Raw genomic sequence first — 27,063 nt, forward strand, 5'->3', positions numbered from 1 at the left:
GATTGTCACATTAAAGGACCTTTGCTGTATCTTGAGCACCCACAGACTACAGGAGGCACTAAAAGCTAATGAAACTCTGCAGCATGAATCTCTTGTGGATAAAGAAGGATGATGATGGATATGAGCTCTATACCCAATACCTATGTCTCAGTGAGGTGGATCTAAATCCAGTTAAAGGGCCCTTTTGTATCTACCCCAAAGGGGTTGAAGATGTTGGCTGTGCTATAGTTTTTCTACTAATTTCACTTTCAGTGAGGAGAAAGCTACCAGCCCTGCCTGTAAAGTGTGAACCATTGAATTTGTGTGTTTCTACAGAAGACACTGATACAATGTCTGATACAGTCACTAAGCAGGAGACCAATCTTGAGCATTTGTTGTTAAAGGTCACTGAAGTTAAATCTCAAATTCTATATGGTGATTCTCATCACAAGTTAAAGACTTTCAGAAGTACTAGCTGTTCCTGCTGGTGGGGAGAGCTTTGGGGCATGGAAAGATTTTGCACAAGTAATGGAGGAATAGACCTGCTTGGAAGAAAAGAAAATACAACACATTATGGAAAGTCTCTGAACGCCAGCCTTTGTTAGAGCATACAAAGACACTCATGGGAGTACCACTGCTCGGGATTATATTAATGTTCTGACAGATGCCTATGGACTGTACCATGATCCTGATCAAATGCTTGCTGACTTTAAACAGACAAAGCACAAGGAGGGAGAGGATGTTTCTGTATTTGTGAGAAGGCTAGAGGTACTTCTAGGGAGATTGCTAACTGAAAAGGTGATCTCACCTGCAGATGTTGACAAATTAAGGACTGCTCAAATAATAAAGGGACTGTTACCCCATCACCCTATGTCGCCAGTCTTCAGAATTATTTTGAGAGAGAAAGACTTTACTTTCACAGAAATTATGACAGAGGTAAAGAAACAAGAGGCTGATATCCGTTTCACTACTCCAACTAAGAGTAAAACTAAAGTGACTTCTCTGGATGAGCAGGAGAGTGAAACAATTGCTAAGACCAAAAAGCCAAGTAAACCCCTGCAGTCTAAAGCTCCATCTATTGACAGGAAAGTGTCTAGCAATAAGCCTCTTTTTCCAATTAAGTGTTTCCGCTGTGGACAGGAAGGCCATATTGTTCGTCAGTGTCCATTGCCTGCTGACAGACTCAAAGTGCACAGTAAAGTTGGCCAGTTGAGTAGAAAAAAACAGAGAAAGCAACAAAGATCAAAGTTCATTACCTTATGTGGGGTAAGCCGCAGATGCACATTCAAACTATTTGTTAATATTGTACCCACAACTGCTCTATTTGACACTGGGTCTCAGTTGACAATCATATACCGGTCTTTCTACCAACAACATTTAAGCCATCTTCCTTTGCAATGTGTGAATTATATGCCTGTTTATGGAACTAGGTGTGAAGGAACTTCTCATTCACGGTGTGGTCGCTGATGAGGATCCACCACTCCAGGTAATTGCTTATGTGAGCCCCCCACCTGGGGGTAATGAGTCAGCACCTATGATTGTAGGCTCCAATGTTGAAGCTGTTGGGGCTGCTTTTATACGTTTTCTTCAGCCACAGCAAGGGATTCCACTGCCTGCTCTACCCGTAGCTCCAGAATATATGTCAAACGTTTGCTCCTGATCTTCCTGGAGGAAGTGTAGGGAACCCCTGGCGTTCAAATAGAGCTTGCACCAAGGGAAGTGGGAAACCTATGTAAAAATCTTATCAGAGGCAAATGGAAGCTTTTTCCTGCTAATGACTGATCCCAAAATGGCTGCAAAGAACGTCTGGGAGATAATACCTGAAAGAAAAGACTATCATTTTAAATGACCTAGAATGGATGTTGTTACTGTTCGGTCCCAGTACCCAGTCACAATACCAGCCTGGCAGGATGTGGCCTATTGTTATTCAGTTGAAACCATTACTTCGTACCCTGCCAAAGTTGAAAATTAAGAAACCAAATTAGACTTTCACCTGGAGGATGCTCACAGTTCTCCAGAGCACAAGCAAATATTCGTTGAGCAGCTAATGGAGTACAGTGATGTGCTAAAAGCATTCAACACACTATTCGCATGTCAGATAGCACCCCTTTTAGAGAAAGATCCAGACGGATACCTCCCAGAGATTTGGATGATATTCAAGAGTGTTTGAAAAAAATGAGGATCAAAACATCATTGTTGAGTCTAAAAGTTCTTATGCATCTCCAATAGTGGTTGTCAGAACTTTGTCCCACTCAATGTATTGTCTACTTGGATGATATAATTGTGTTTGGCTCAACCCTAGAAGAGCACGACCAGAGACTGTTTAAAATACTTGATCATTTGAGAGCAGAAAGCCTAAAGCTCTCTCTGGATAAATGTAAGTTTGCTTGCTCCTCAGTAAACTTTGTAGGTCACATTTTATCTGCTCAAGGGATAGCAACTGATCCTGCTAAAGTTGAAGCGGTGGTGACCTAGCCGGGTCCCACAAATCTGATTGACTTGAGATCCTTTCTGGGGTTTTGTGGCTACTACTGGCGCTTCATTGGAGGTTATTCCAAGATAGCACGCCCTCCTAATGACCTACTGAAAGACTACTCTGTTTCTGACAAATCTGGCAAAACTCCTTTTTTCTATGACAAATTGACCTCTTCGTGTGAAGAATCTTTTTTACAGCTCAAGAAAAGGCTTACAGAAGCACCTGTGTTGGCTTAGGCAGACCCCCAAAAGCCATATGTATTACATGTTGATGCCAGTTATGATGGGTTAGGAGGGGTTCTTCATCAAGAGTATCCAGAGGGACTGAGACTTGTTGCATACATCAGCCAAAGTCTTAGCCCAGCAGAGAAGAATTATCCTGTACAAAAACTGGAATTTCTTGCTCTTAAATAGGTCAGTGTGGACAAGCTGCATGATTACCTTTACAGGTGAGGACTGATATTAATCCCCTTACTTATGTTTTGACAACAGCAAAGTTGGATGCTACTGGTCACAGGTGGCTTGCTGAATTGTCTAATTATCAATTTATGCTCAAGTACAAACCTGGGCCAAAATAAAATGGGGCTGATGCTCTTTCCAGACGATCTGGATTGCCAGTGAATATGGAAGAAAGTGAATGGGAGGAAGTACCCGGACCTACTGTGGCTGCTTACTGTGCTACAGCCGCTGTGCAAGAAGATCACATTGCCTTTTCTGATCTGCAAGTTTTAGACTCTTTGGGAGCTGGAGAAGTGTGTCCCAGAGATGTATTCCTGCCCTACCACTTTAGGGGTACCTGAGAAAATCCAGCTACAAAAGGAGGATATGATGCTTTTAGAAAAGAGAGATTCAATAATCAGACACGTTAGAAAAGCTGTTCTTCAAAAAGACCCCAAGTACATAAAAAAAAAATTTGCCTTAGCAGAGTACATACTATCTCAGAGAATGGGATAAGCTAAAAGTACTCAATGGGCTTCTATACAGGGTGCACTTGTTCCACGATCATCCTGTAAGGAAACAGCTCGTGCTCCCTCAAGTCTACGACAATACTGTTTTGAGAAGTCTTCATGACCAGCATGGACATTTTGGAGTTGAGAAAACATTTGGAATGATTCAAGACCTTTTTTTTGGCCTCGAATGAGGGAAATTGTTGCAGATTACTGCAGGTGATGTGTCCGATGTTTGCAGAGAAAAAATCTGCCGACTCGAGCTGTCCCTATGGAACACTTGAAAAGTTCCGGCCCAATGGATTTAGTGTGTATGGACTTTCAGTGTATTTGGACTTTCTGTGTATTGACAATGACAGTAGTGGAGTGGGCAATGTTTTGATTGTGACTGATCACTACACTCGCTATGCTCATGCATATCCCACCAAAGATCAAAAAGCTGTGACTGTAGCTAAAGTGTTGTGGGAAAAGTTTTTTGTGCATTATGGACATCATTCTGAACAAGGAAGAGACTTTGAAAGTCGGCTTAATAAAGAGCTGTTGACATTGCTAAACATTGGCAAAAGCCGTACTACACCCTATCATCTTGAGGCTGATGCCCTTCCTGAACGTTTCAATCGGACTTAGATATGCTAGGCACCCTACCTGATGGGGCTAAGCATACTTAGAGTTGGCATGTTAGAGCTATAGTACATGCCTACAACTGTAGCCGACATGAGTCAACTGGTTTCTCCTCTTACTTTCTCATGTTTGGGAGAGAAGCCCGTCTCCCAATTGACATTCAGTTGGGTGTCTCTACTGATGGAGTGGAACATCAACGTCACTATCAGTATGTTGCATGCCTTAAAAACAGTTTGAAAGAGGCCTATCAAATGGCTGAGGAAAATGCTGCTAAATTTAATGCTGCCAATATAAGACGATTTGATGTTCGGTTCAAAGACTTGCAACCAGGTGATAAAGTGTTCCTCCGCAGTTTGGGCCCCTCAGCCACACATAAATTACCTGATCGTTGGAGAAAAAAGTTGTTTGAAGTTGTAGAAAAGTTGCCAGGAATTCCTGTCTACCGTATTCGAGGACCTGAAGGTCGCATTAAGGCCTGGCATAGAAATCATCCACTTCCAGTACCACAGGCAAATGTTGATGAGGAGCCACAATCTGATTTTTCTCCAGATCCTGATGTTATGCCTTCTGTTGACAGTGGAGACCAGAACAATAACAGTGACTGGTTTACACCTCCATCTGAGTCTCCTGTACATAATCATTCACCTGTTGTTAATCGTGGCCTTCCTTAGAGGGGACATTTTAATCCTAGTTCCCCTCCCTTTGAACCAAGAGCCCAAGACTGTAGACCTACAGTTCCAGGCATAGTTGGAGCACCAAGTTATCCCGCTGGCTCTATTCCAGGACCCCCTGGATTAATCACTGGAGAGCTAAGAACAGGAGATCGTGTCCGTCGACCTCCACGTGTGTTTGCCTATGACAGTTTGGGAAGACCCAAAAAAAGGGCTACAAATGCATGCAATATTTGCATTAAGGTTGCATATAAAAGATGGTATATCTACATTCATTTATTTTTCATATTCTTGATCATTATGAATACCACTAGCAAACACTTTGACCCTTACATATAAGCAGACAAGCAACCCCCTAGCCCCTTCATTCTATTACAAATTACATAACACATTTCTCCTATGTGGTTGGTTGTGCCACAGCCTCTTGTGGACTTCATTCAGTGTAGAAGTGACATATTTACATGGATAGATTTTTATCAGATCATTCTGTTATTTCCAGTCCAGCTTGTGACAGTAGGATGGTGACAAAAAAAAATCAAAAATTGCGCAAAAGTTGATAAGATAAACAGTACTGTGTGGTACACATTGGTAAAAGTAGGATGCAGTCATACACAAGATTCTTCTCCCTGCATCCAGCAATATATACAATTTGGCAATTTACTGCTTTCCCCACCTGTAGTTAAAATCTTGTTTTATCCCTTACTAGGCTGTTTACTAACTTGAGGAGATGAAGAATTGGAAAATCGTAAGGGGATTATTGGAGTTCAGCTATATTAAAACAGGGCTGGATGGTTGTGTTGCCAGATAAATGTGCGAGATGTTCAAACAGAAAAATATTTGTGTGAGAAAAAAAAAAATTGTAAAATGCATGTCTGGACTTCTAAGTTCCCAGAAATGCTGTAAAATTTAGCTCCTCCTGGAGAAGTAAGCACCCTGAGAGAATTGGGCTAGCAGAATGTTGCAAGGTCATGTTAGGGTCGCCAAGCCTACTTCATCTGTACTGATCGTGATACTGGTCTCAAAGGTAAAGCCCTTCTCTAATGAAGATCAAACTCTATTAGTTATTACAAGCCCTTTATCTTTATAGGACACCCCTATAGGATCTAACATTTTTAGTCTATACAAAGCATAATTGCACCAAACTCTTCCCAAGTAGGATACAAATCCAATACACATCTTCAAAAGTAACAGCATGTTGGATGGGCAGAATATCAGGTATTTCATACTTTTTCAACTCAAAAACCTGTGCCTGTCTACTTCATGTGGAAAATAAATAAGGGTCTAAATAGGGACGTATTACTACATACTTCACTTCTTTTGGAAGTAGGGTAGATGGGAGCCAACGCCCAATCCCCCCCCCCCCCCGACCCCAGTACTGAATTGTAGCAGTTTTTTTCACTATATTCACAATTACCATACATTCCCATACTTCTAAATAATGCATTTTTAAACATAATAAATAATTTTATTATTTATAAAAATTATTATAAATTATTTAATAATTTATTATTTTTTTTAGATAATTAAACATTATAAAAATAAATAATTTTCATAACAAAAGATCTGCAAGTAAAAATAGATATCACAGTAAAGCAATATAGAAATTCGCCAACCAACACCAATGAAAGAACCATCTTTCATAGCTATAGCCACTGGAACAATTGCAGTAATGGTGGGAATGTATCCTATGGAAATTCCAGGAGTTAGCAGTATTCTGACCATAATGTGTGGCCTCATGAGAGCTAACTATTCTTTACAATTGCTTTACTATTTAATACTTTTTTTTAAAGTTTTCTTCTTTAAACTTTCTTGCAAGTTTGAAAAACAGCACATTGGCTGGCTGTTTTTGATAGTGGAAGCATTGGTTTAAACAAATAATTTAATTTATGAGCTAAAATATACTGAAATCAAATGATTTAGTTTACAATATACATCAATTTCTGAACTGTATATTTACAACTTAGACTGCCTAGTAACATCCACAGCAAATATCTGATGCAGCGGATGATTATAAATATCACCTTTCCACATTTTCTGAAGTCTTTTCTACCTGCCTGGGGGAAAACTCTGCACATTTTACTGCTAGATTATCTGTTATGCCTTTACTTGCAGTATAGATTTCACGGAGCTAACTTGTGGACATACCTTATTCTTCAGATTCCAGGTGAGCTGCTCACAATGACAAAAACTATTTGTTACATTTAACATATTAATATTTAGTTCTATGCTTAGGAGTTTATTAACTGTATGGCTGAACATACCATGCATCTTATACACTGGATCTTCAGCAATCATTCCATTGTCCAATTCTGGTAATACTTATAGTCAGCTTTTTATGATTTTCTAAAAATCCATGTATTTCAATGGTTCTCTGACTGTAGTTAAAGGAATACCAATGTCTAGTGCATATTTAATTGTTTCTTTAAAAATATTGTAATTGCATGGCTGTGATAAAATAAATATATTAGCCAAATATTCTGAATAATGTTTCAAAAGAATAATTTTACACTGTTCATGAATACCCCATAAAAGGCAAACTTTGGCAAACGGCAAACTTTGTAATTTCTTAGTAGGTTGCAGCAGGAGTACCAGTTTTACCTTTAATATTATTTTAAATATGACGGTTGATGCATAGAGGAGGGAATTCAGTTATCTTTTCACTTGCAAGAGTTGCCACATTTCTATAGGCATGTCACACATGGAAACTTGTGGCACAAATTTGTTGCAGCTATAGCATGTCTTTCCTTTCATTTCTGTTACCAGATACATTGAATTGCAGTTAATAGAAAGCGTCTTAATGATTAAAATGTAGATTTAATAGTTTGATAACACTGTAGTATCTTTGGATTTTTTAACATTATGCTTATCACAAAATAGTGAAAGACATCAAATCAATTGGATGGGCTAGTAATCGTATGGCTGAAGGGCCACAACTGCACAAGTACCCCAGCAATGCTAATAGAGTACCATTTATGTTGTCTTTTAACACTGCAAAGGTGTTGTGTAAAGACTTGCAATACTGCCTCATCCCTTAAAATATATGGTTTGTACAATTTATGCTGAAAAATATATAATATTGAATCTGGAATATATTTGTGCTTATATCCAAATAGCATTTATATATGCCATAAATGCTGAAGGGGTGTCAGAAGAGTTGCAGAAGATTTTAAGACCTGAAATGGAACACTATTTTATTTTGTATTATCTGTTTCTTTCAGGATTGCAGCATGACCTCTATTCTTTAAATAGTCAGCCGTTTTTATCATCAAGAGTGGCGATTTCCCTTAGTGGTACATAGACAGACATCAATGGTATGATTATTCTCTTATTAAGACTTTAACTTTATTTAATGTTATTTAAAGTTTTGAATAGGCATGTAAAACTAAAATTTCTAGTGAGGGTACAAAGAATATGTCTCAATAAAATGTTCCATGATACTTTAATAAATGCACTTTGACTGGAAAAATATTTTTACCAACTTGTGTAGAAGTATATGTAATTATATGCAAAGCAAAAAATATGTAAAAAACGTTGATGAAAGTTAAAGCAATTTAAAACAAATCTGTAATAATCCTTAAACCCTAAGAAATGTGCTTACATTTTACCTTATTCCTCTGAAGACAGCACACTTAAGATATCAGGCACTGAATCATTTTCCCTGTCAGCATACCATTTTTAATAGACTCTTGTGATGACATAAAAAAAAATGACAAGGATTCTGCTGTTTTTGTACCCCCACAGCTTGGTGTTTGACATATATCAATGCATTTTCACCCCTTTCACTGGCCAAAAGGGTGTTATATATTGGTATTTGCTAAAAATTGCCATACCTATGGAGTGTTGTTACATTACCTTAGCAGTATGAGTTTCTGTGCAAGGATCTGTTGTCTGGAAAACTATAGACCATGTAAAATGATCCACTTCAGTACAGAATACTAAATCTCCTTTGTTCCTTTCAAACTTTCCTATTTTGATGACCTAACAGAGATGTTTAGGAGCTGAGTATTGTTTACATTATATAGTATATAGGTATTACAAAAGTAAACTTGATGCCGGTTTACATTTAAACCTAGTCTCAGAAAAAAATATTGAAAAATTATCAGTGCTTATGCCTGTTTTTTTTCGCTAGAACAACAATGATTAGGATCTTGTTACTAGATAGAGAAATGCGCCATATTGTAAAACTCAGGGACAGTATCACCAAGTTACCAGAGGCAAAAAAAAGTGATGTGATTATGTTAAGATATTTAGAAAGTAGTTTGGCTAAAGATTCTAATTGACAAGTAACAATTAATGACAGACAACAATTTCTGCTAAACACAATTACTGCCTGAAGGATCCAAATATAATCCATTTGGCTTAGATAAATATTCAGATTTATGTTGAAGAAGACAATACACATCACTATGAAGTAGGGAGGTGGGGGAGATGACTGGTGCTATGAAGAGGGAAGGTGGAGGAGAATAGCCACACAATGATAGAGGGAGGGTAGTGAAAGTGCACTACTATAGAAACATGAAGGATAGGAGTGGCATCATGAACATGTGGGGGAGAGGAGAGACACTACAGGGAGTAGAGGGAAGTAAATGAGCATCACTATGGCTTGGTCTGGAAACACATTGCTTGAATAACAGGCCATATTCAGGTACTGAACACTGCTTACATTTTTAAAAAAGTGCCAGTCCGGAGTTGCTTAAGTATCGGATGTGCTGGTAATATGAACTGAAGAAATAGCCTCAAAGCCACGACCTTGCATTTCGGATCGTGGTCCATTACAAAATTATCTCAAGATCAGGAGGTTGTACCCCCTAATAATGATCAGCCAATGTAAAAAGGTCTGCTATCCAATATGATGATGGGCTGACAAGTCTGATATTTACATTAGTTATGAGCTAGTAAGTAATGCAAGTGTCAGGCTATAAGCCTGGTCGGCCACCTGATGTGTACGGTTAAAGAGCTTATAGCCTAACCTCAGTTATTCCTGACCTAAACCTTTGCCTCTGTATGGCCCAATAGTGCTCAAACTGAAAAGAGGCAAACTCGAACAGCAATAACCTGAGGAGAAGCAACAAAAATGTTCTTCATTAAAACACAATTAGATATTAGGTCATATTTATCAAAAAAATCCTAATTCTGCATTAAGTGAAGTTGGAAATTGGGGAAAATGTGTCTTTAACTTGGTGTAATATTACTATGACATACCAACTATTACATCTTTGAAATAATTGATGATCAATAATGCATTCAGATGTTAAATTATTTTAGGTACACAGAATCAGTATCCTGGTATTTATTCTCTGCACAGCAGGTAAGTACATAATATGCATGAACTTTGCATTTCCATTTAAAAAAAAATCTTTACTGAAAGGAACATGAAGGCTGTAATTAATTACCTCCTTTTAAAAGGACTAGTTGACTTTTGTGTTGGCCCTGTGTCTTTAATGACAAACCCGAGAAAATATGTATATCAGAAAAATGTATAGTCCTTATCAGCATACCTGTTCTGGGTCAATGACTCAACCCACTGAACCCATTGAATAGAAGGACAGCCAGGGATCATTCAATCGCAGATTAAAAAAAAAACATTAATTTGAGCCTGCATGTCAATAAAACTGGCCTTTTTACAGTAAAGTATAATAAACACATACAAAAATGTAATTGTTTTAATTGTTTAACCAGTAAGTGCCACACAGACAGTTGCATAGTTTGCAATAGAATTAGAACATCTACATAAAGAGTTACATTCAAACAATTAGCTATTAGAATGTATCCAAAACAATTGAATGTTATTAAAAAGTATTTCAAACTAGAACTTCAAATACATAAAAAAAATATTATATATATACATGTATTTGTCATCCATTCAAATATGTATTATGAACATTGATCAGGAAAGGGGAATATTTCTGCACTACAGTAATCTGCAGAGCAGACCTAAATCAACCTCACCTTCCACTTCACTTACAAATCCCATGCAGGCAACCTTACAGCCAAGGGATATTCTTTATATTTATGTAAAGAAAAGGTGCCATGTGCTAACCACTTTATTTGCACTGCTTTGTTTAGCAACCTAAATATCCATAAAATCCTAAATTGGTCTAGTTGATGTCTTTGAGACACACTTGACTGCATCAATGCTAGTTTTATACTGATCATTAAATGTAATAGATAGATCTGTGAAAATTTCCCAGTTTATATTCAGTGTATATTCATATTATATGTCAGTGAAAGCTACTATACTTTCTCTCAGTATGCAGTCATTAGAGCAAGTTCAGCCAAGTACTAGTTAAAATACTATGATAGATCTTCGGGGCATATACATACATTTTAGAGTCAAGATGGAACGTGTTTAAAGAGACTTTTGCCTGTAGGGTAGGTGACAGTGGAGACAAAAAAATATGACTTCAGTTAAAAAATTATTCTTCCCTTTCACAATACTAAATACATTAACTTAGGTTCTACAAAGCATTTCAATGGATATTGTGTTTATAATATTTGTTCATTACTAATTATTCTATAATGTTATAATAAAACCTGTTTACTGTACATCCATTTGACTATTGTCTTCGGGACTTTTTATAATTTTTAACTTGTGTTTAAAAATGCTGATTGCTAATATGTATAAAGACACAAAATCCTAAAAAGAACAAAATGAAATGTGTCATTTATTTTATAAATACACATTATCACATACAACAAAGCATCTTTCACATTTTTAAAAGAAAAGTCAATTTATGTGCATGGTGGGCAAGGTAAAAAACATTTGCCCATTCAATGTACAAGGCTGACAGCTTGTGCCCAATGTATATGTTCCTTATTTCCTCTAATGCTGCCATATTTATCCATTTTATTATAAATGAAAACTGTGTTGTTTCCAATTGCTGATGGCCCCTGGACAGCCTCATTACATTATTATTATTATTGACAACCCATTATTTACCAATAGCAGTATTATACATAATATAGTATAATTTTACAGCACTGCCTTCTGTGTACATTGAGGACCTAACCAAAGTTAGGTACTCATATTTGGTTTTATCAAAATCATAATGTTGAATGTCGGCTTTGATTGCTAAAATTCTGACCACCCCAGAAATATTTGTAATCCTATACTTCTGTCCTGTATATAACTTTAAAAGTTAAAAGTAAATATAAATTCAAATATCATAATGACAATAATTATTTAGTGAAAACTGCTATTACTAGACCTATATTTCCCCTATGTCTTTAACACATTAAAAGAGCAATCTATATCAGAAATAGAACTTTAAGAGTAAAAATGTAAAGTGTAAACAAAAGTATAAAAATGAAGGGGAGGTTGACCTGGTGATGGAATGTCTGAAATAAATATTGTATCTTTCCTGAACAGAGTACATGACTTTTGTATTAAAATGTATTTCATTTTTTTTTAATTTTATTGCTTAATCTAAACTGGCATTTGTATGTATGGTGATGGATCTGAACACAAATAGACATTTCAGCACAAGTAAATGCAAGCTTTAAGCTGAAGGCTGGGTTAAAGGTTAAAGGTTATTGTTGTTAGATTCAAAGCAGTTATATACTGAACTATCTTACAATAAATATGCAAAAATAATAAAAGACTGGAATAAAGCAAAAAAATGTATTTGTTAATTATTCCACCAATTTAATATATATTAACCACAGCTGTTCCAGCTAGGGGTAATAGATGTGGTTGCTAAACATACATCTTCAAAAGGCACTGGTAAAGAAAGCTATTTTCCTTCTTGATGATGTTACACAATGCTGTTGCAACATTTTACAAACATTTATAATTTACTTGTTCAGTGCATAACAATCTTTCTAAGAACATTCATGTTAAGGAAGGAATGAAAACTGGAAACATAACTGTAAAAAAGCCATGCTGCCACTTTTGCATAAGCCTATTTACCATCAGAGTAGATTCTAGGTGTGTCAGCCTATGATGGGACAGGCCAAGAAGGAGACTGCTGGCTTTAATGCAGAAAAGCAGAACTGAATAGATTTGTGTAACCACTGATTTAAATGTGCAGCATATTCAGAACAGAACGGAAAGCTGGAGAATCCAAGTCCATGGGCCTGATTTATTGCCAGGTCATGCAGCCCATTCAAGGAAGCATTTCAAGCAGGTTTTTTTAAAGAATGAAAAAACATCTATAGCAATTCTATTCTATTTCTACTACTAAAATCAAAATAGTGAATATACTCTCTTTTTTTATGCAACTGTATTATTATAAATTGGTATTTACTATTTTTACCATGAGAACTAGCAAGTCTTGGCCATGCACAGGACAGCTGTGAGGACGGCTCTTGTTATCCAACTATTGGAGATCTTCTTAAAGGACGTCACAAGCATCTCTCAGCTTCATCAACATGTGGACAGGATGAACCCCAAAGATACTGCATAATCAGTTACCTAGAGGTAAAAAATGTCAACCTTTATATATATATATATATATATATATATATATATATATATAGTGTAGGATACATGTCACAGCTGTACATGTAATGAATATGTAATTATGTAATTGATTTTCTTTTTATTTGAGTGGAATATATATCCAATGACTCATTATACAGAACTTCTAAGCACATATGCACCCTCAGGGATTATTAGCCTGTTGTTAAATATTTCCAGATATTTCTCTCTTCAGGCTACTAAAACACAATTTCACCTGTGTGGCAGCCTAAGGCTGAGCCTCTTCTAGGGTGAGAGGAGAAATAGGAAAATGGGATTCATTGTATAGTTTCCCTGGCAGTGACTCCACTTAGTTGGGACCTCTATTTGAGATTAACCTTGTCTTTGGGCATAGTACTCACGTGCTTAGATCACTGGCAGGAAAAGTAGTCCATTCTGTTTGTGAGTGAAATCGCCAAGCAAAATCGCATTTTCCTAGAGGTAAACTGAAGTAGTTTCCAACAAGCAGAGGATCCACTGTTTTCTTCACACCAGGCTGTGGCTCCGGACTAGTGGAAATGCTTTTGTGACGTCAGTGTCTCTAGGCCAGTAATTTAAATTCAGGCAACATTTCGTGGAGAAACGCTCTTTCAGGGAAGCAAGCTTACTAAAAACAAGCTACTCAAGGATTAACCATAAAGCAAAGTATGCAAGGATACCTTGTGCTTCTACTCTGCCCCTAACCACAGCCTAGTGCACTACAGCAAAGCAAAAAAAATGCCATTTCCACTTTTGGGGATTTTTAGTTGAGTTTTCACCTCTATATGTTGGATATGCTAAAAAAAAAAGGTGCCTCCAAAGAGTGACATGCTAGGTTTTTGTCTTTACATGTATGCATATTGCAAAGTTTTTTTTTTTTGTTTTGTTTTTTTTTTTACTTTTAGGTATTTCTGTTATCAAGAAAAACTCTTTTGCTGTTTCTGATAAGCATTTTTATGTTGTAAAATAAATAGAAGTTATTAGTGACCTATACCTTTGCGTGGTAAAACCAATATCACAATATTATATCACATATTATTATTATTTATTGGATAAACATTTTCTTATATGCCCACCTTCCACACCTGTCCAGCAGGATGTTCTGTGGGACACTAATAAGGTTAGAAAAATATCAGGAAGGCTGATTGTATGTTCTAATTTTTTTATTTTTACTTTGTTTTAGGATGATCAGAAATGTTTTATGTGTGATTCCAGATTTCCATATAACCCTTTAACTCACCCAGACAGTCACCAGATTGAAAATGTTATTACAACATTTGACTCTGACTGGAAGAAAAGGTGGTGGCAATCAGAAAATGGTAAGTGATAATAGACTTAAGTCAAAAGAATAACAGTCCATAATAAATTCCGATTTCCTGGATTTTACTTCTGTGGAAAATAAACATAGAAAGCACTGCTATGATTAGTAACTAGAAAAAATAAATAATATATAAAGAGGACACTGCTAGTCCCTCACTTGGGCTTGTAACTCAAGAATTTCTAGATAGGAGGCTGTGTATTTTTCCGGGTGAAGTGCTTCTACACTGTAGTAGACTGTTGTGTTATATCTCACTTATTTCTCAATCAATTTTTTCACTTTACCTTAGTTTTAAATATACAGCCTATAAAATTGAATATAAAAAGAAAAAAAGAAAAAGAAAAAAAATAATGACCGTGGAAGTTGTTAATAATGCAACTAACACTTCTCATGATAAAACAATCATATTTTCATATGCTTGATACAAAATAATTGACTTACATCTTAATACATTTAATACAATATATTGCAATATTGAAAAAAATAAAGAACTGAATATTTATGTAATAGTTATTACAGTTAGTAAATGTTTATTTCTGTCTTTATATGTTTAAGAATATAATGTCATCAAATTTACCTCACATTCCAAAATGTATATAATAGCAAATAAATAATGTAAATAAAGGATGGCATGTCCTTTTCCATCATACTTACATTTTTACCCTTTTTTTTTTTTAGGTGTTGATTATGTCAGCATAAGACTGGATTTAGAAACATTGTTTCAGTTTAGCCATCTTGTACTGACCTTTAAGGTATTGTATACATAAAAGTACTAAAATTATACAAATGTTATACCAATTTTTTTTATATTTACTAAAATTATAACATGAATATTAAATAAAATATAATATATGGTTTAATAATATAATTTCTACAAAGTATTGTTACAAATAATAATGCCAAATTTTATGACAATCCTATGTACTCAGGCAAAATCATAGAAACCCTCTTCTTTCATGTACAACTATAGGGAGATTTACAAGGAGTTTAACAAGAACCAAAAGAATTGCATACAATTAATATAGAAAAATGCAACCAGGGGCATAAAAATACAAGCATGAAAAAAATTAAGTATTACTTTCCATCCACTATTAGGTTTAGAACTGCAGATAGAACCTAAATATGTCTTAGGCTCTTTGTAGAGGTTGTTAGGGTGTATTGCCTATGCCCAAATACCTCAAACGGTTAATGTATCCTACCTTCCAATGTAATGGCCTTAGTACACTCAAATGTATTTTTATGGCTAATTTGTTAACATGCCAATTAACTTTCCAGTATGTTTTTGGAAGAAAACAGGTGCAAACCCCAGAAGCTTTAAAGTCAAGTATCCTGATTATTCAAGAAAAGAATGCTCAATATCTAGCCAAAATGATACCTACTCTTGTGCATTATAGTATGTGTTATTATTTTACAGTCATTTCGACCTGCTGCCATGTTGGTTGAACGATCACGTGATTTTGGGAGAACATGGAAAGTATTTAAATACTTTGCTCAAAACTGTGCATCAGCGTTTCCGGACATTCCACAAGGGTATGCTAATGAAGTCGGGGATGTGGTTTGCGACTCTAGGTATTCAGACATGGAGCCATCCACAGAGGGTGAGGTAATGTGTTGTTTGCACCATTTACACTGGGAATGGCTAGGTCATTTTAAAGAATGCTAAATGACAGGATGTAAAGCTTTTGGTTTTATTAACACACAAGATACACACATGAAGCTAAACATATAGCACATTGTGCCATGATTGGCTGAACATTGGAGCTGAATACTGCTTCTTGGTCAGTTATTTAGAAAAAAAAATGCAGAGAATCAGAACACAAACATGATAAGCAGTATTTTTGGATTTTTTTTATTGTACGTATAAGCCACAGTAACCGCTGTCAGCTGGGCCTAGAAAGAGGTAATTGTACCACCCCTGACCATTTATTATTATTATTATTATTATTATTATTATTAATAAAAATAATTTATATAGCGCCAGCATATTACGCAGCACTGAACATTAAACAGGTGTTGCAAATGACAAACAAATACAGACAGTGACACTGGGGATGATAACACTTCCCCAAAAAGTTTTCAACCTAGTAGGTGGGGAAGTAGTGATGGTTTCAAAGGACAAAAGAAGATAGGTAGGCAAGTTTGAAAGAATGGGTTTTGAGTGGTGTTTTAAATGAGCAGAAAGTAGGAGCAAGCTGAATAGGACGGAGAAGACTTTTCCAGAGAATTTGGGCAGCTATAGAAAAGTCTTTGTAGCCGTACCTATAGGATAAGACCATGTACAAGGAGTTTTGTGGTCTCTAAGGACAGGTAGGGCCAGATTTTGGAGATGTTGCACAGATGAAAGTGACAGGACCTGGAAATGTTCTGAATATGGGGGGTAAATGAGAGGGCAGAGTCAAAGGTGACGCCAAGACAATGTGCCTGAGAGGACGGCCAAATACCAGTGTTGTTAAGAGTTAAAAATATGTCAGGGGGAGATTTTGAATTTGAGGGGGGGATGGTGATGAGTTCTGTTTTATCCAGGTTGAGTTTCAGATCGGTCGGTCGGTCAAGCATCCATGATGAAATGGCTGACAGGCAGCATGACACCTTATCCAGGACTGAGGGAGACAAGTCAGGGGTGGACAGATAGATTTAAGTGTCATCAGCATACAGATGGTACTGTAAGCCAAATGAGGATATGGGACTACTGAGAGAGGAGGTGTACAGAGAAAAGAGAACCGGTCCAAGGACTGACCCTTGTGGAACACCAACAGGGAGGAGAGAGGGAGAGGAGGAATTACCATTGAAAGAACCTTGAAAGGCGTGGTCAGACAGATAGATGGCAAACCAAGAGAGAGCAGTGTCACTGATACCAATGGAGCCTATGATTTGTATTAGAAGGGGGTGATCAACATTGTCAAAAGTGGAGGAAAGATCAAGGAGAAGAAGGAGGGAAAAAGTGCCTTGAGACTTAGCTCTGATGAGGCCCCTTTATTAAGGGCTATTTTAGTGGAATGGGCAGCTCGAAAACCAGACTGAAGAGGGTCAAGGAGAGAGTTGGTGATCGGGTAATCGGTGAGTCTTTTGTAGACAAGGCGTCCAAGAAGTTTGGATACGTATGGGAGGAAGGAGATAGGACGGAAAGCGGAAAGGGGTATATACCAGTAGAAAGGGAGAGGTTGTTTAGTTTGGTTAGGGCAGGGGCCAGAGTGGAGGAATGGGCACGGAGTAGATCACAGGGAATAGCGTCAAGCGGACAGGTAGTAGATGGAGATGATGAGAGAGGAGACTTCGTCCACAGTAACAGGTCTGAAGGAGGCCAGTGATGATTTACAGATGGATGGGATGGGTATGGTTGGAGTGATTTTGTCAATTTTATCTCTAAAGTAGGTAGCTATGTCTTGGGCAGAGAAGGTTGTTGTGGGGGGAGCAGGTGTGGGGTTTAGGAGGGAGTCAATTGATGAGAAGAGGTTTGCGTGGGTTGGAAGCTTGAGAGGAAATGACAGCGGAGAAATAATTCTAGACAATGCTTTGTCAGTGAGTTCAATGTTAAAGCTTTGTAGCTTGGCATTGTAGTCCATGAAGTCAGGGCTGAGGCCAGATCTTCTCCACTTGCACTTAGCTGCACAAACAGTCTTTTGTAGCCGTTTAGTGTGATTGTTGTGCCAGGATTGGGGATTGGCAGAGCAGGGGTAGCGAAAGGTGGCAGGGCAAACCATCAGTGTGAAGAGAGCCTATAACTGAAATGTAATCTCTTCCTATGTTTTGCCTTTCTGGTTCCTCCTTCCTCCTGTAACAAACATGCTAATGACATTTATAAATTAAACATTCTATTACATACATTATTGTAGACATCATTACTAGTTACTGTTCATGGCTTCCTAAATCACAGCACCCTACTTCAGTACTCCCAAAAACCCTCAGCCCTTATGCAAGCAGTGGAATTGTTTTTGGCAGAGGTTATGCAAGTAAAATAATGCTTGGGTGGGTGTGAAGGTGACATTTTAGGCAGGCATTTTTCACAATGCAAACCCTACTAGGTACACCCACAAGTGATCAGTAATTAGGTTTATTTGGTCAAAATTCCATATCAATAGTTTTAATGTGTATATTAGGTTAAGGAGTGGCCAAAAGGAGTATGGGGTGCCCAACTTTTGTCCAAACATTTCACTCATTTTCTAGCCTAATGTTCTTTCATTATTTGTTTTACAGGTGGTTTTAAAGGCACTTGATCCTAGTTTTGACATTGATGATCCATATGACCCCTATATACAAGGTAAATAAACCAGTTAATGAAAAAAAATGTGTTAGCTAATCCACATCAATAATGTGGTATCATTTTTAAGTACGTGCAACACCAATTCTATAAAGTGCCCCATGAATTTAAGGCTGATCTAGGCTGTGTATTATAACTTTCTATGCATCAACCTGGGAGGAATCGTATGTTCCCAGGAAAGGATTATTATTAGATTTTTACCAATTTCCTGTTTCATTTTACCATGAAAGCAAGGGTAGGATACACAAAAAAAACTAAATGACATAAATGTAATGCCAAAATTAACAAGATTAAAAGGATGGCTCCATGCAGTATTGAGTCTATATCTACAAGGGATGAATGGGGACTTGTCCCCATTCATCCCCTGTAGTTTCCTTAGAAACTCTATCTAAGAATACATAGTAAAATCACAGCACGGCAAGAGCAATGGCTCTTGCAGCGCTGTTCTATGTATTCTTAGATAGAGTTTCACTATCTAAGAATACACAGCACTACAGGGGATGAATCGGGACTTGTCCCCAATCATCACCTGTAGTGCTCTGTATTCTTAGATAGAGAAACTATCTAAGAATACGTAGTAGAAGCACAGCACGGGAACCGCAATTGCTGTTGCAGCTCTGCACTATGTATTCTTAGATAGAGTTTCACTATCTAAGAGTAAAGGGCACTAAAGCTGATGAATAAGGACAATTCATCACCTGTAATTCCTGGACATTGTAGTGGAACTGCAGAGGACTGCAGTTCAGTTTCCCACGTGACATCACAGTGGCCTCTGCAGTTCTGCTACGATCTCTGGGCACTACAAGGAATGAATGGGGACTTGTATTTTTAGATAGAGAACTCTATCGCTGCACTATGTATTCTTAGATAGAGTTTCATTATCTAAGAATACAGGGCACTACAGGTGATGAATGGGGACAAGTCAAGTCCCTATTCATCCCCTTTCGTGCCCAAAGATAGTGGAATCTCTAAAGTCCTTAGACATGCAGATGCCATTTTAGGAAAAATTGCGATTCGTTACCACGAAGGGGTTTACACAGGGTTTATGCTGCTGGTTTACAGGGCGGTAGAAGATGTATAGTTTTTTTTTTATATATCACTTGTGTTGTTCAAATTTTGTTAAAATTCTGATAATGTTGAACTATACAGCAGCTGGTTTTTATCATTTAGCTTTTTTTATCATTTAGATTGTAGTGTGGTTGTACTGTGGTGTTTTTTATTTTTTTTTAACCAAATAGAAACATTTGTGGGAAGCTTTACAGTTCCTAATTCAATTTTAAAAAAACTGTGTTTAAAATGTGGCTTTTTTTAATTTTGTTTTCATTTAGATATTATTACTCTCACTAATCTAAGAATCAACTTTACAAAGCTTCACACTTTTGGTGACATCCATAGCAATGGTTGGCAGAGTGAGCCCCAAGAGAAATACTACTATGCAATGTATGAAATGATTGTGAGAGGAAACTGTTTCTGCAATGGTCATGCCAGCCAATGTATTCCTGTGGATAACATGGGAGGTGATGTGTTCAGTGAGCCTGGAATGGTAAGACATAGCAGAGAGAGAGAAAAGTGAATATCATAAAGGCTAGAAAGTCAGTCTAGAATGTAGGGATGAGAGGACTTTAAAACTGCAGTTCTGCTTTCTTGACTTTGGATTGCATATTCAATGTTAGAAATAAAGTTTACTTTGTTCTTTTAGTTCTTTTGCTACATTGTGTTAATGATAATAGCAGCATGAGTAAAAATTTGCAATTACTCAAGAGACACTGGGAAAAGATTAGGAAATGGCTCCCAGTGAGTCAGCAAGAGAGTTCTTCTAGACCTGTAGAATTCTACAGGTTGAATTCAATTAGAGTTGAGAGCCCAGACAATGCACGTCCCCTCTAGCTCCCTTGTTAGACACAGAGGGACTGCCAGATTAGCTTTGGTAGGATCATCTCAGATAAATCTGATGACCCTTTCTGTAGAGGCAGACTGATGAATGGAGCAAATGGTCCTAAGGACTTATTACAAAAATCTTTTTTTGCAGATTAAACAACATTGTTTAGATATAGTTGGATGACTCATGTATAATAACATTCATGAAACTTTTCTGTAATAGAAATATTAGCGCACTCCAGCCCTTCCTCCCATTCCCATTAGTGATTTGGAAATTCGCAATTTACATGGTTACCTGGTCCACATGGACGTTTTCCAAGCAGCTGGTTTCGGAGACCAGATCTAACCCGGTGTGGGTTATAGATATTCAGGACCTCCCCTCCCAACATCATCATTTTTTCTTCCCCCTTTTTTTCTCATTTGTTAATTAACCCTATTTTGTCTCACTTCTAGATATGAATGGAATAACATTTTTAGGGTGAGTTCAAAGAAAGGCAGGGTTTATGTCAGGTAGACATCATTGCTGTTTACTATACACTGTCATTCATTCCTGATGCATGTGCCAAGGAAAGTAGACTCGGACAATATCATTTTTTCTGCCCACTTGTTCCAAACATATATACCGTAGTACCACAGTTGCCTCATTTTATCAACCACTGCTAGATTGGCATGGCGCAGGGGAACACATTTGATAAACTAAATGGCATTACAGTAGTATAGCAGATCAGAATATGAAAAAAGAAGGAGATGGTTGTGCCAAAGAATTTACAGAGTAAGTGCAGGTGGAATGGACAGTTTTTGTGAAAACTTTATAGACAGTTTAAACCCTTTTAAAGCATTTTGAAGTGTATGAGGCTAATCCAGAAAACATTTGAGAACCACTTGTAAACAAAACTGTTGTCAGTTTATGAATACCAACTATTTTACTTTAAATTTACTTGGCTATCTCAGGGTAAAAAAGTAAAGGCTAAAATAAACAGACTAAACTGCCATCAGAACGAAGCCTGTTGAACAGACAATACAGTTTGTGTTTTTCTATTTTAAGGTTCATGGTAAATGTGTCTGTCAGCATAACACAGATGGTCTGAACTGTGAGAAATGTAAAGAATTTCATAATGATGCACCATGGAGACCAGCAGTTGGCTTCAAAGACAATGCCTGCAGAAGTAAGTGTTGAATAAATCGTAATTTGAAGTTTTACTATTACTCCATGCATATTCCCACATTGTCCCCCATCAGCTACCAATATGCATTATTATAAACATATTGGTATGCTTTATGTGGTATATAACAATTACATTTTCAAGTTGAAGCTATGAAATGTGTCTGAACTTCAAGCTGGAAATTGCAAATTCATTTAGAGTTTAGGAAATTTAGTAAAATTGTGTTGGTCATATCCAAATTTGAATCATGCTGTCTGTGTCCATGGTAATTTACCTATTGTCTTGCTGACCATTTTCTTAAGGTAAAGTGATAAGAAATGCAAGAGTAGAATAAAGATAGGTAGTTGTAAAAAATAATATTGCAAAATGTATATATTAATTAACCTATGGTCTCAGTAAAAGGCAACAATATTATGTTTTGCAGCCCTGACTGTGTTCAAAGATAGATGTTTGACTACCTATCCTCCTTGAGATATTTGCAAGTCTTGTTATAAGAAAATCAAAGTATTTAATAGTGGCTCCAGCTTGTGGCTCACTAATTTATTGATCCGTAATTCATTTGAATATTGTGTGCTCTTTCTAAAATAGGTGAAGACCTCCATTTTTGGTGCAAAAATGTTTGACTTTTTTTAATAAGGTAATCTTTTAGTAAACTATATGAATGTGCAGGGAAGATGGAGAAGTATTCTTATTAAGTAGAATTATTACTATAGAAGTAGTATACCAATTCATAGTAGTAACTATATGGAGAGATAAAACAAACCGCTGAGCCTAATTGTGAGAGATGTTAAAACTGATCTTATACCTGCATTTTTGTGATCATAAAATATGTTACCTCTAAATTGGAAAAGAGAGTAAAATAATTTTCAAACAGAATTACCAGCTTGTAGATATGTTATTTGTGTTTTAATTGTTAACACAGTCTGCCTTTATTTATGTTTTTCAGAATGCAATTGTAATGGCCACTCTGATAAGTGTCACTTCGATATGAACGTCTATCAAGCCAATAATGGCACCAGTGGCGGTGTTTGCGATTACTGCCAGCACAACACTGTGGGATATCAGTGTGAATTCTGCAAGCCATATTTCTATCATGACCCTCTTAAACATATTTCTGACCCAAATACTTGTATTCGTAAGTTGTGAAAAAAAAATTATAACATTACATATTTACCCACAAAACTTACTTATTTACCAAAAAAAATCCTAAAGACTATCACTTAAGACTTCTGCATATGGGAACATTAATAATAATTACCATACTACCTGATTAATGTGAAGTGTATAATATGTATTTGTATGGCTAGATTTACATTTTACTCATTTTGGTCACATGGTCACAAGTTGTCTTATTACTTAATTTGGATTTGTTAATAATTATGGCATGCCCATTAATATTTAAACTATTCTAAATGACTGAAAACTATATTTTTGCAAATGTATAATTAACAGTGGCAATCAATGAGAAAAGATGCAAGATGGATAATAATGTCTCCCTTTCATTCCTTTATTTTTTCTTATCCACAGGATTAAGGTTCTTAGTTTATTAGAGATTTGCATTTCATATTAAGCTTTATAATGTGCAAATGAGTAGGAACTGGCATGTATATATTTGTAAATTTGAACATACAGTATTTTTCACATAATTTGATTACCTTTTGAATTTAGTATTGATATCTCTGCTTTTGTTTTAGCCTGTGACTGTGACCCAGATGGAACGCATGGTGGTGGATTATGTGAAGGTCATACAAACCGTGGACTTGGAATCATTGCAGGCACATGCCTATGCAAACAAAATGTCGAAGGGATCCGCTGTGAACGGTGTAAACCAGGCTACTTTGGAATAAGTGCTGACAATTTTTTGGGTTGTCAGTGTAAGTAGATCTGTCTGAAAAAAGGCTCCGAATTAAAATAGCGGTAACAATTGTTGAATTTGTGTCTTTTGAAAGTATACATTTCCATTAGCTAGTGACCTTTTTTTTAATACAAAGTAATTCCTTGATCCACCTATTTTAGTCACAAGAAGAAAAATGTATTTGTGTGTGCATGCTTTAAAACATGTTAACTATGTTCTGGAACAGTGTTTCTCAACCAGGGTCCTTACAGAGGTTGCTAGGGGCTTCCTAAGCAATGAGTAGTTTGTGCCTCTCAGGTCAGGTCAGACACCAATGATCTTTTCGGCTATCTGGGTGACTTTCTTCCCACTGGCCAGCAATGTATGATACACTCTTCCCACTGACTACCACACTAATGTACTGTGAGCTGTGGGTATAGTTATTATAGCGGGGGTCCCTACAGATTTCAGTGTTTTTTAAAGGGTTCCCCCATGTTATAAGGTTGAGAACTGCTGCTTTAAAAACATGTAGAAAATACATATAGTAGCGACACATGTGAAAAAAATTCATTTGTTTGCTTTCTTGGCTCTCCAAGCTAATAAAAGGGAACTTCTAATACGCACATAGTAAGTAACTGGTTGCTTAACAGCAATGCCCTTTTTTATATACCTATTTAAAAAGCCACAAAATCATTAATGGGACTAAGAAAATTTATTTTGCTAATTCATACATTTGCCATAGCTACAATCAGACAACAACTTGTGCTAATATGCAATAAATTTTTACCAATACCAACATTTAACATTAGGAAAATATAGTATCTGATTAGTAGTAAGTCCTTTATTATTTATCTTAAATGTCAAATATAATTAATTGCTCATCATTGTTTTAGACTGTGGTTGCAATCAGTTTGGATCCCTGCCATTCTCTGTGTGTGATGCTGTTACTGGACAGTGCAAATGTAAGAATTTTGCCACAGGTCGATACTGCGACGAGTGTGTTGTAAGTATAAACTATATGCCAATTACTGTACTGCCCTGCCTATGTTTAGGAACAGACATATCAGAAGCTTCAATACTGAACCTAACCAGGAACCCATTCATAGGTCTCACAGCAAAATGCTCAGAATGCTTTCAGTTCTCCAGTATTACATTTATTGGCATAGAACTTTTTACTTTACATATAAATCATTATTATTCTGCTGAACATCTAAACAGTGGCTGATAGGACAGAGAATATATTAAGTCAAAAATGAAAGTTCTGTTTTACAGTGTACAGACCAGGGGTGTAGTGGGGCAGGCAAGGGTGGGCAGGCTGTGCCCTCAATTTTTTTCAGAAATGGGCACGCGGGCGTTTACAAACCAAGGATGCACGCTCACCATGAACAGACTTCACTATTACCGTGCCCCCTGTTTTTTTTTATGACTACACCCCTGGTACAGACTGTAAACACGCAACACAATGGTTGATAATCACACTGAAACAGGACAGATAATGACCTGAACAGAGTATTTTCCTACAGTGACCTATAACCAGAAAAATATTTTCCTTGTTCTCAGTCATTGTCTGCACGCTATTCTTTAAATATTGTATAGTGAACACAAGCTTAGCATAACCTGTGCAATGTTTACCCAGTATTAGACAACATTTGCCCAGAGGTAGGCTTTCCATTTCACAACACCAGCGACTGTTTGAGTTATTGTTTTATCTGTTTCTTCAATGGTCCCATTTTTTTATTTTACTATGGGTGAATGGTTATTTTCATTTTTTTTTGTTTTCATCATTACTGGCATAAATATGATTTTCTATTTTGTTGCATTCCAGCCAGGTTATTGGGGCCTTGGGAACAGCCTGTATCCTTGCTCTACATGTAACTGTGATATTGGAGGAGCCAGCAGCATTGAGTAAGTCTTATTTTTTAACTAATACATTTATTCCAAGTCTACAGTATGTAGTTACAGACTTGTTAAGTCTAGAAAAATGTTGCTTCTAATGAGACTTCTTTTAGTTATACCCACGCAAACCTTTTTTGTGAGGTGTTCAGATTACTTTTATGAAGTTATGCATAAGTCCACATTGCTATTGTTGTATAGTAGATAAGAATTCAATTAAATACCAAAGTCAACAATTTGCAGATTTTACCTAGTAGGTATTCGTCATTCAAGATGGCAAAAATAAATTGTGAACTTAATTCAGAGAACAGAGTACAACTTTCCAAAGCTTTAGTATTCAAACATATCTGTACAACCTGTTCTCAAACTGCCTTACGTCCCTAACCCCCACCCTCTCTAAAATCACATGTCCAAATAAAGCTGCCACACAGTTCAACCACACTCTTTCTCTGACTCTGAATAAAGTTGCCCCTGCCCCCTTCCACTACCCCCGTCCTGCTAACCCCCATCCCTGGCACAACAATCACGGCAAACAGTGAGCTTTAACAGTGAGCTCACTGTCACCAAACAAAATTATTTCTCCGCAGTCATTTCCTCTCAAGCTTCCAACCCACGCAGCCTCTTCTCAACAATTGACTCCCTCCCAAACCCCACACCTGCTCCCCCCACAACATCCTTCTCTGCCCAAGCAATTGCCACCTATTTTAGAGAGAAAATTGACAAAATCAGACATGATGTTTCTGCTCACTGGGCCACTCCAACCATATCCACCTCTTCCACCTATAAATAATCACTGGCCTCCCTCAGCCCTTTTACTGTGGATGAAGTCTCTTCTCTTCTCTCATCATCTCCATCTACTACCTGTCCGCTTGACCCAATTCTCTCTGAGCCATTCCGTGCACATTCCTCTACCCTGGCCCCCACCCTAACCTAACTATTCAACCTCTCCCTTTCTACTGGTATATACCCCTTTGCTTTTAAACATGCCATAATTCTCCCTATCCTGAAGAAACCCTCACTGGACTCCTCCCTGCCTTCTAGCTAACATCATATTTCCCATATGTTTTCAAACTTCTTGAGCGCCTTGTCTACAAAAGACTCACCGATTACCTCCTTGACCCCCTCCAGTCTGGTTTTCGAGCTGGCCATTTTACTGAAACAGCCCTTACTAAAGTGGCCAATGACCTCATCAGAGCTAAGTCTCAAGGCAAATTTTCCCTCCGTCTTCTCCTTAATTTTTCCTCCGCTTTTGACACTGTTGATCACCCCCTTCTAGTACAAATCATGCACTCCATTGGTATCCTGTCACTTTCACCTACACAACATCTCTAAAATCTGCCCCTACCTGTCACCAGAGACCACCAAGCTCTGTGTACGTGCTCTTATCAACTCTCTCGTCAGGACTACTGTAACATCCTCCTCTCTGGCATTCCACTAACCTGACTTTCACCTCTACAATCTATTATGAATGCTGCAGCCAGACTCATCCATCCTTCCCACTGCTCCTCTTCTGTTGCATCTCTTTACAGTTCTCTACACTGGCTTCCACTTCACCTTGGAATAAAATTCAAGCTCCTGTGCTTTGCCTT

The 27,063-nt window shown here is 37.1% G+C and overlaps 1 protein-coding gene across 1 annotated transcript in view; it reads left to right on the forward strand.

Annotated features, from left to right (window-relative positions):
* Positions 1-4,147: 4,147 nt before the first annotated feature.
* LAMB4 (laminin subunit beta 4) overlaps positions 4,148-27,063 on the forward strand; it is a 66,347-nt gene continuing 43,431 nt past the window's right edge. Inside the window, exons 1-13 of the mRNA XM_072399042.1 lie at positions 4,148-4,651; positions 4,694-4,883; positions 12,955-13,112; positions 14,314-14,449; positions 15,127-15,200; positions 15,863-16,051; positions 18,643-18,706; positions 20,035-20,249; positions 21,630-21,750; positions 22,694-22,882; positions 23,442-23,621; positions 24,475-24,584; positions 25,407-25,486. Of these exons, the coding sequence (XP_072255143.1) occupies positions 4,148-4,651; positions 4,694-4,883; positions 12,955-13,112; positions 14,314-14,449; positions 15,127-15,200; positions 15,863-16,051; positions 18,643-18,706; positions 20,035-20,249; positions 21,630-21,750; positions 22,694-22,882; positions 23,442-23,621; positions 24,475-24,584; positions 25,407-25,486 (2,210 nt within the window). The remainder of the gene's footprint in view (positions 4,652-4,693; positions 4,884-12,954; positions 13,113-14,313; positions 14,450-15,126; positions 15,201-15,862; positions 16,052-18,642; positions 18,707-20,034; positions 20,250-21,629; positions 21,751-22,693; positions 22,883-23,441; positions 23,622-24,474; positions 24,585-25,406; positions 25,487-27,063) is intronic.

The sequence above is a fragment of the Pyxicephalus adspersus genome, chromosome 2 (genome assembly GCF_032062135.1).
Source record: "Pyxicephalus adspersus chromosome 2, UCB_Pads_2.0, whole genome shotgun sequence".
NCBI lineage: Eukaryota > Metazoa > Chordata > Amphibia > Anura > Pyxicephalidae > Pyxicephalus > Pyxicephalus adspersus.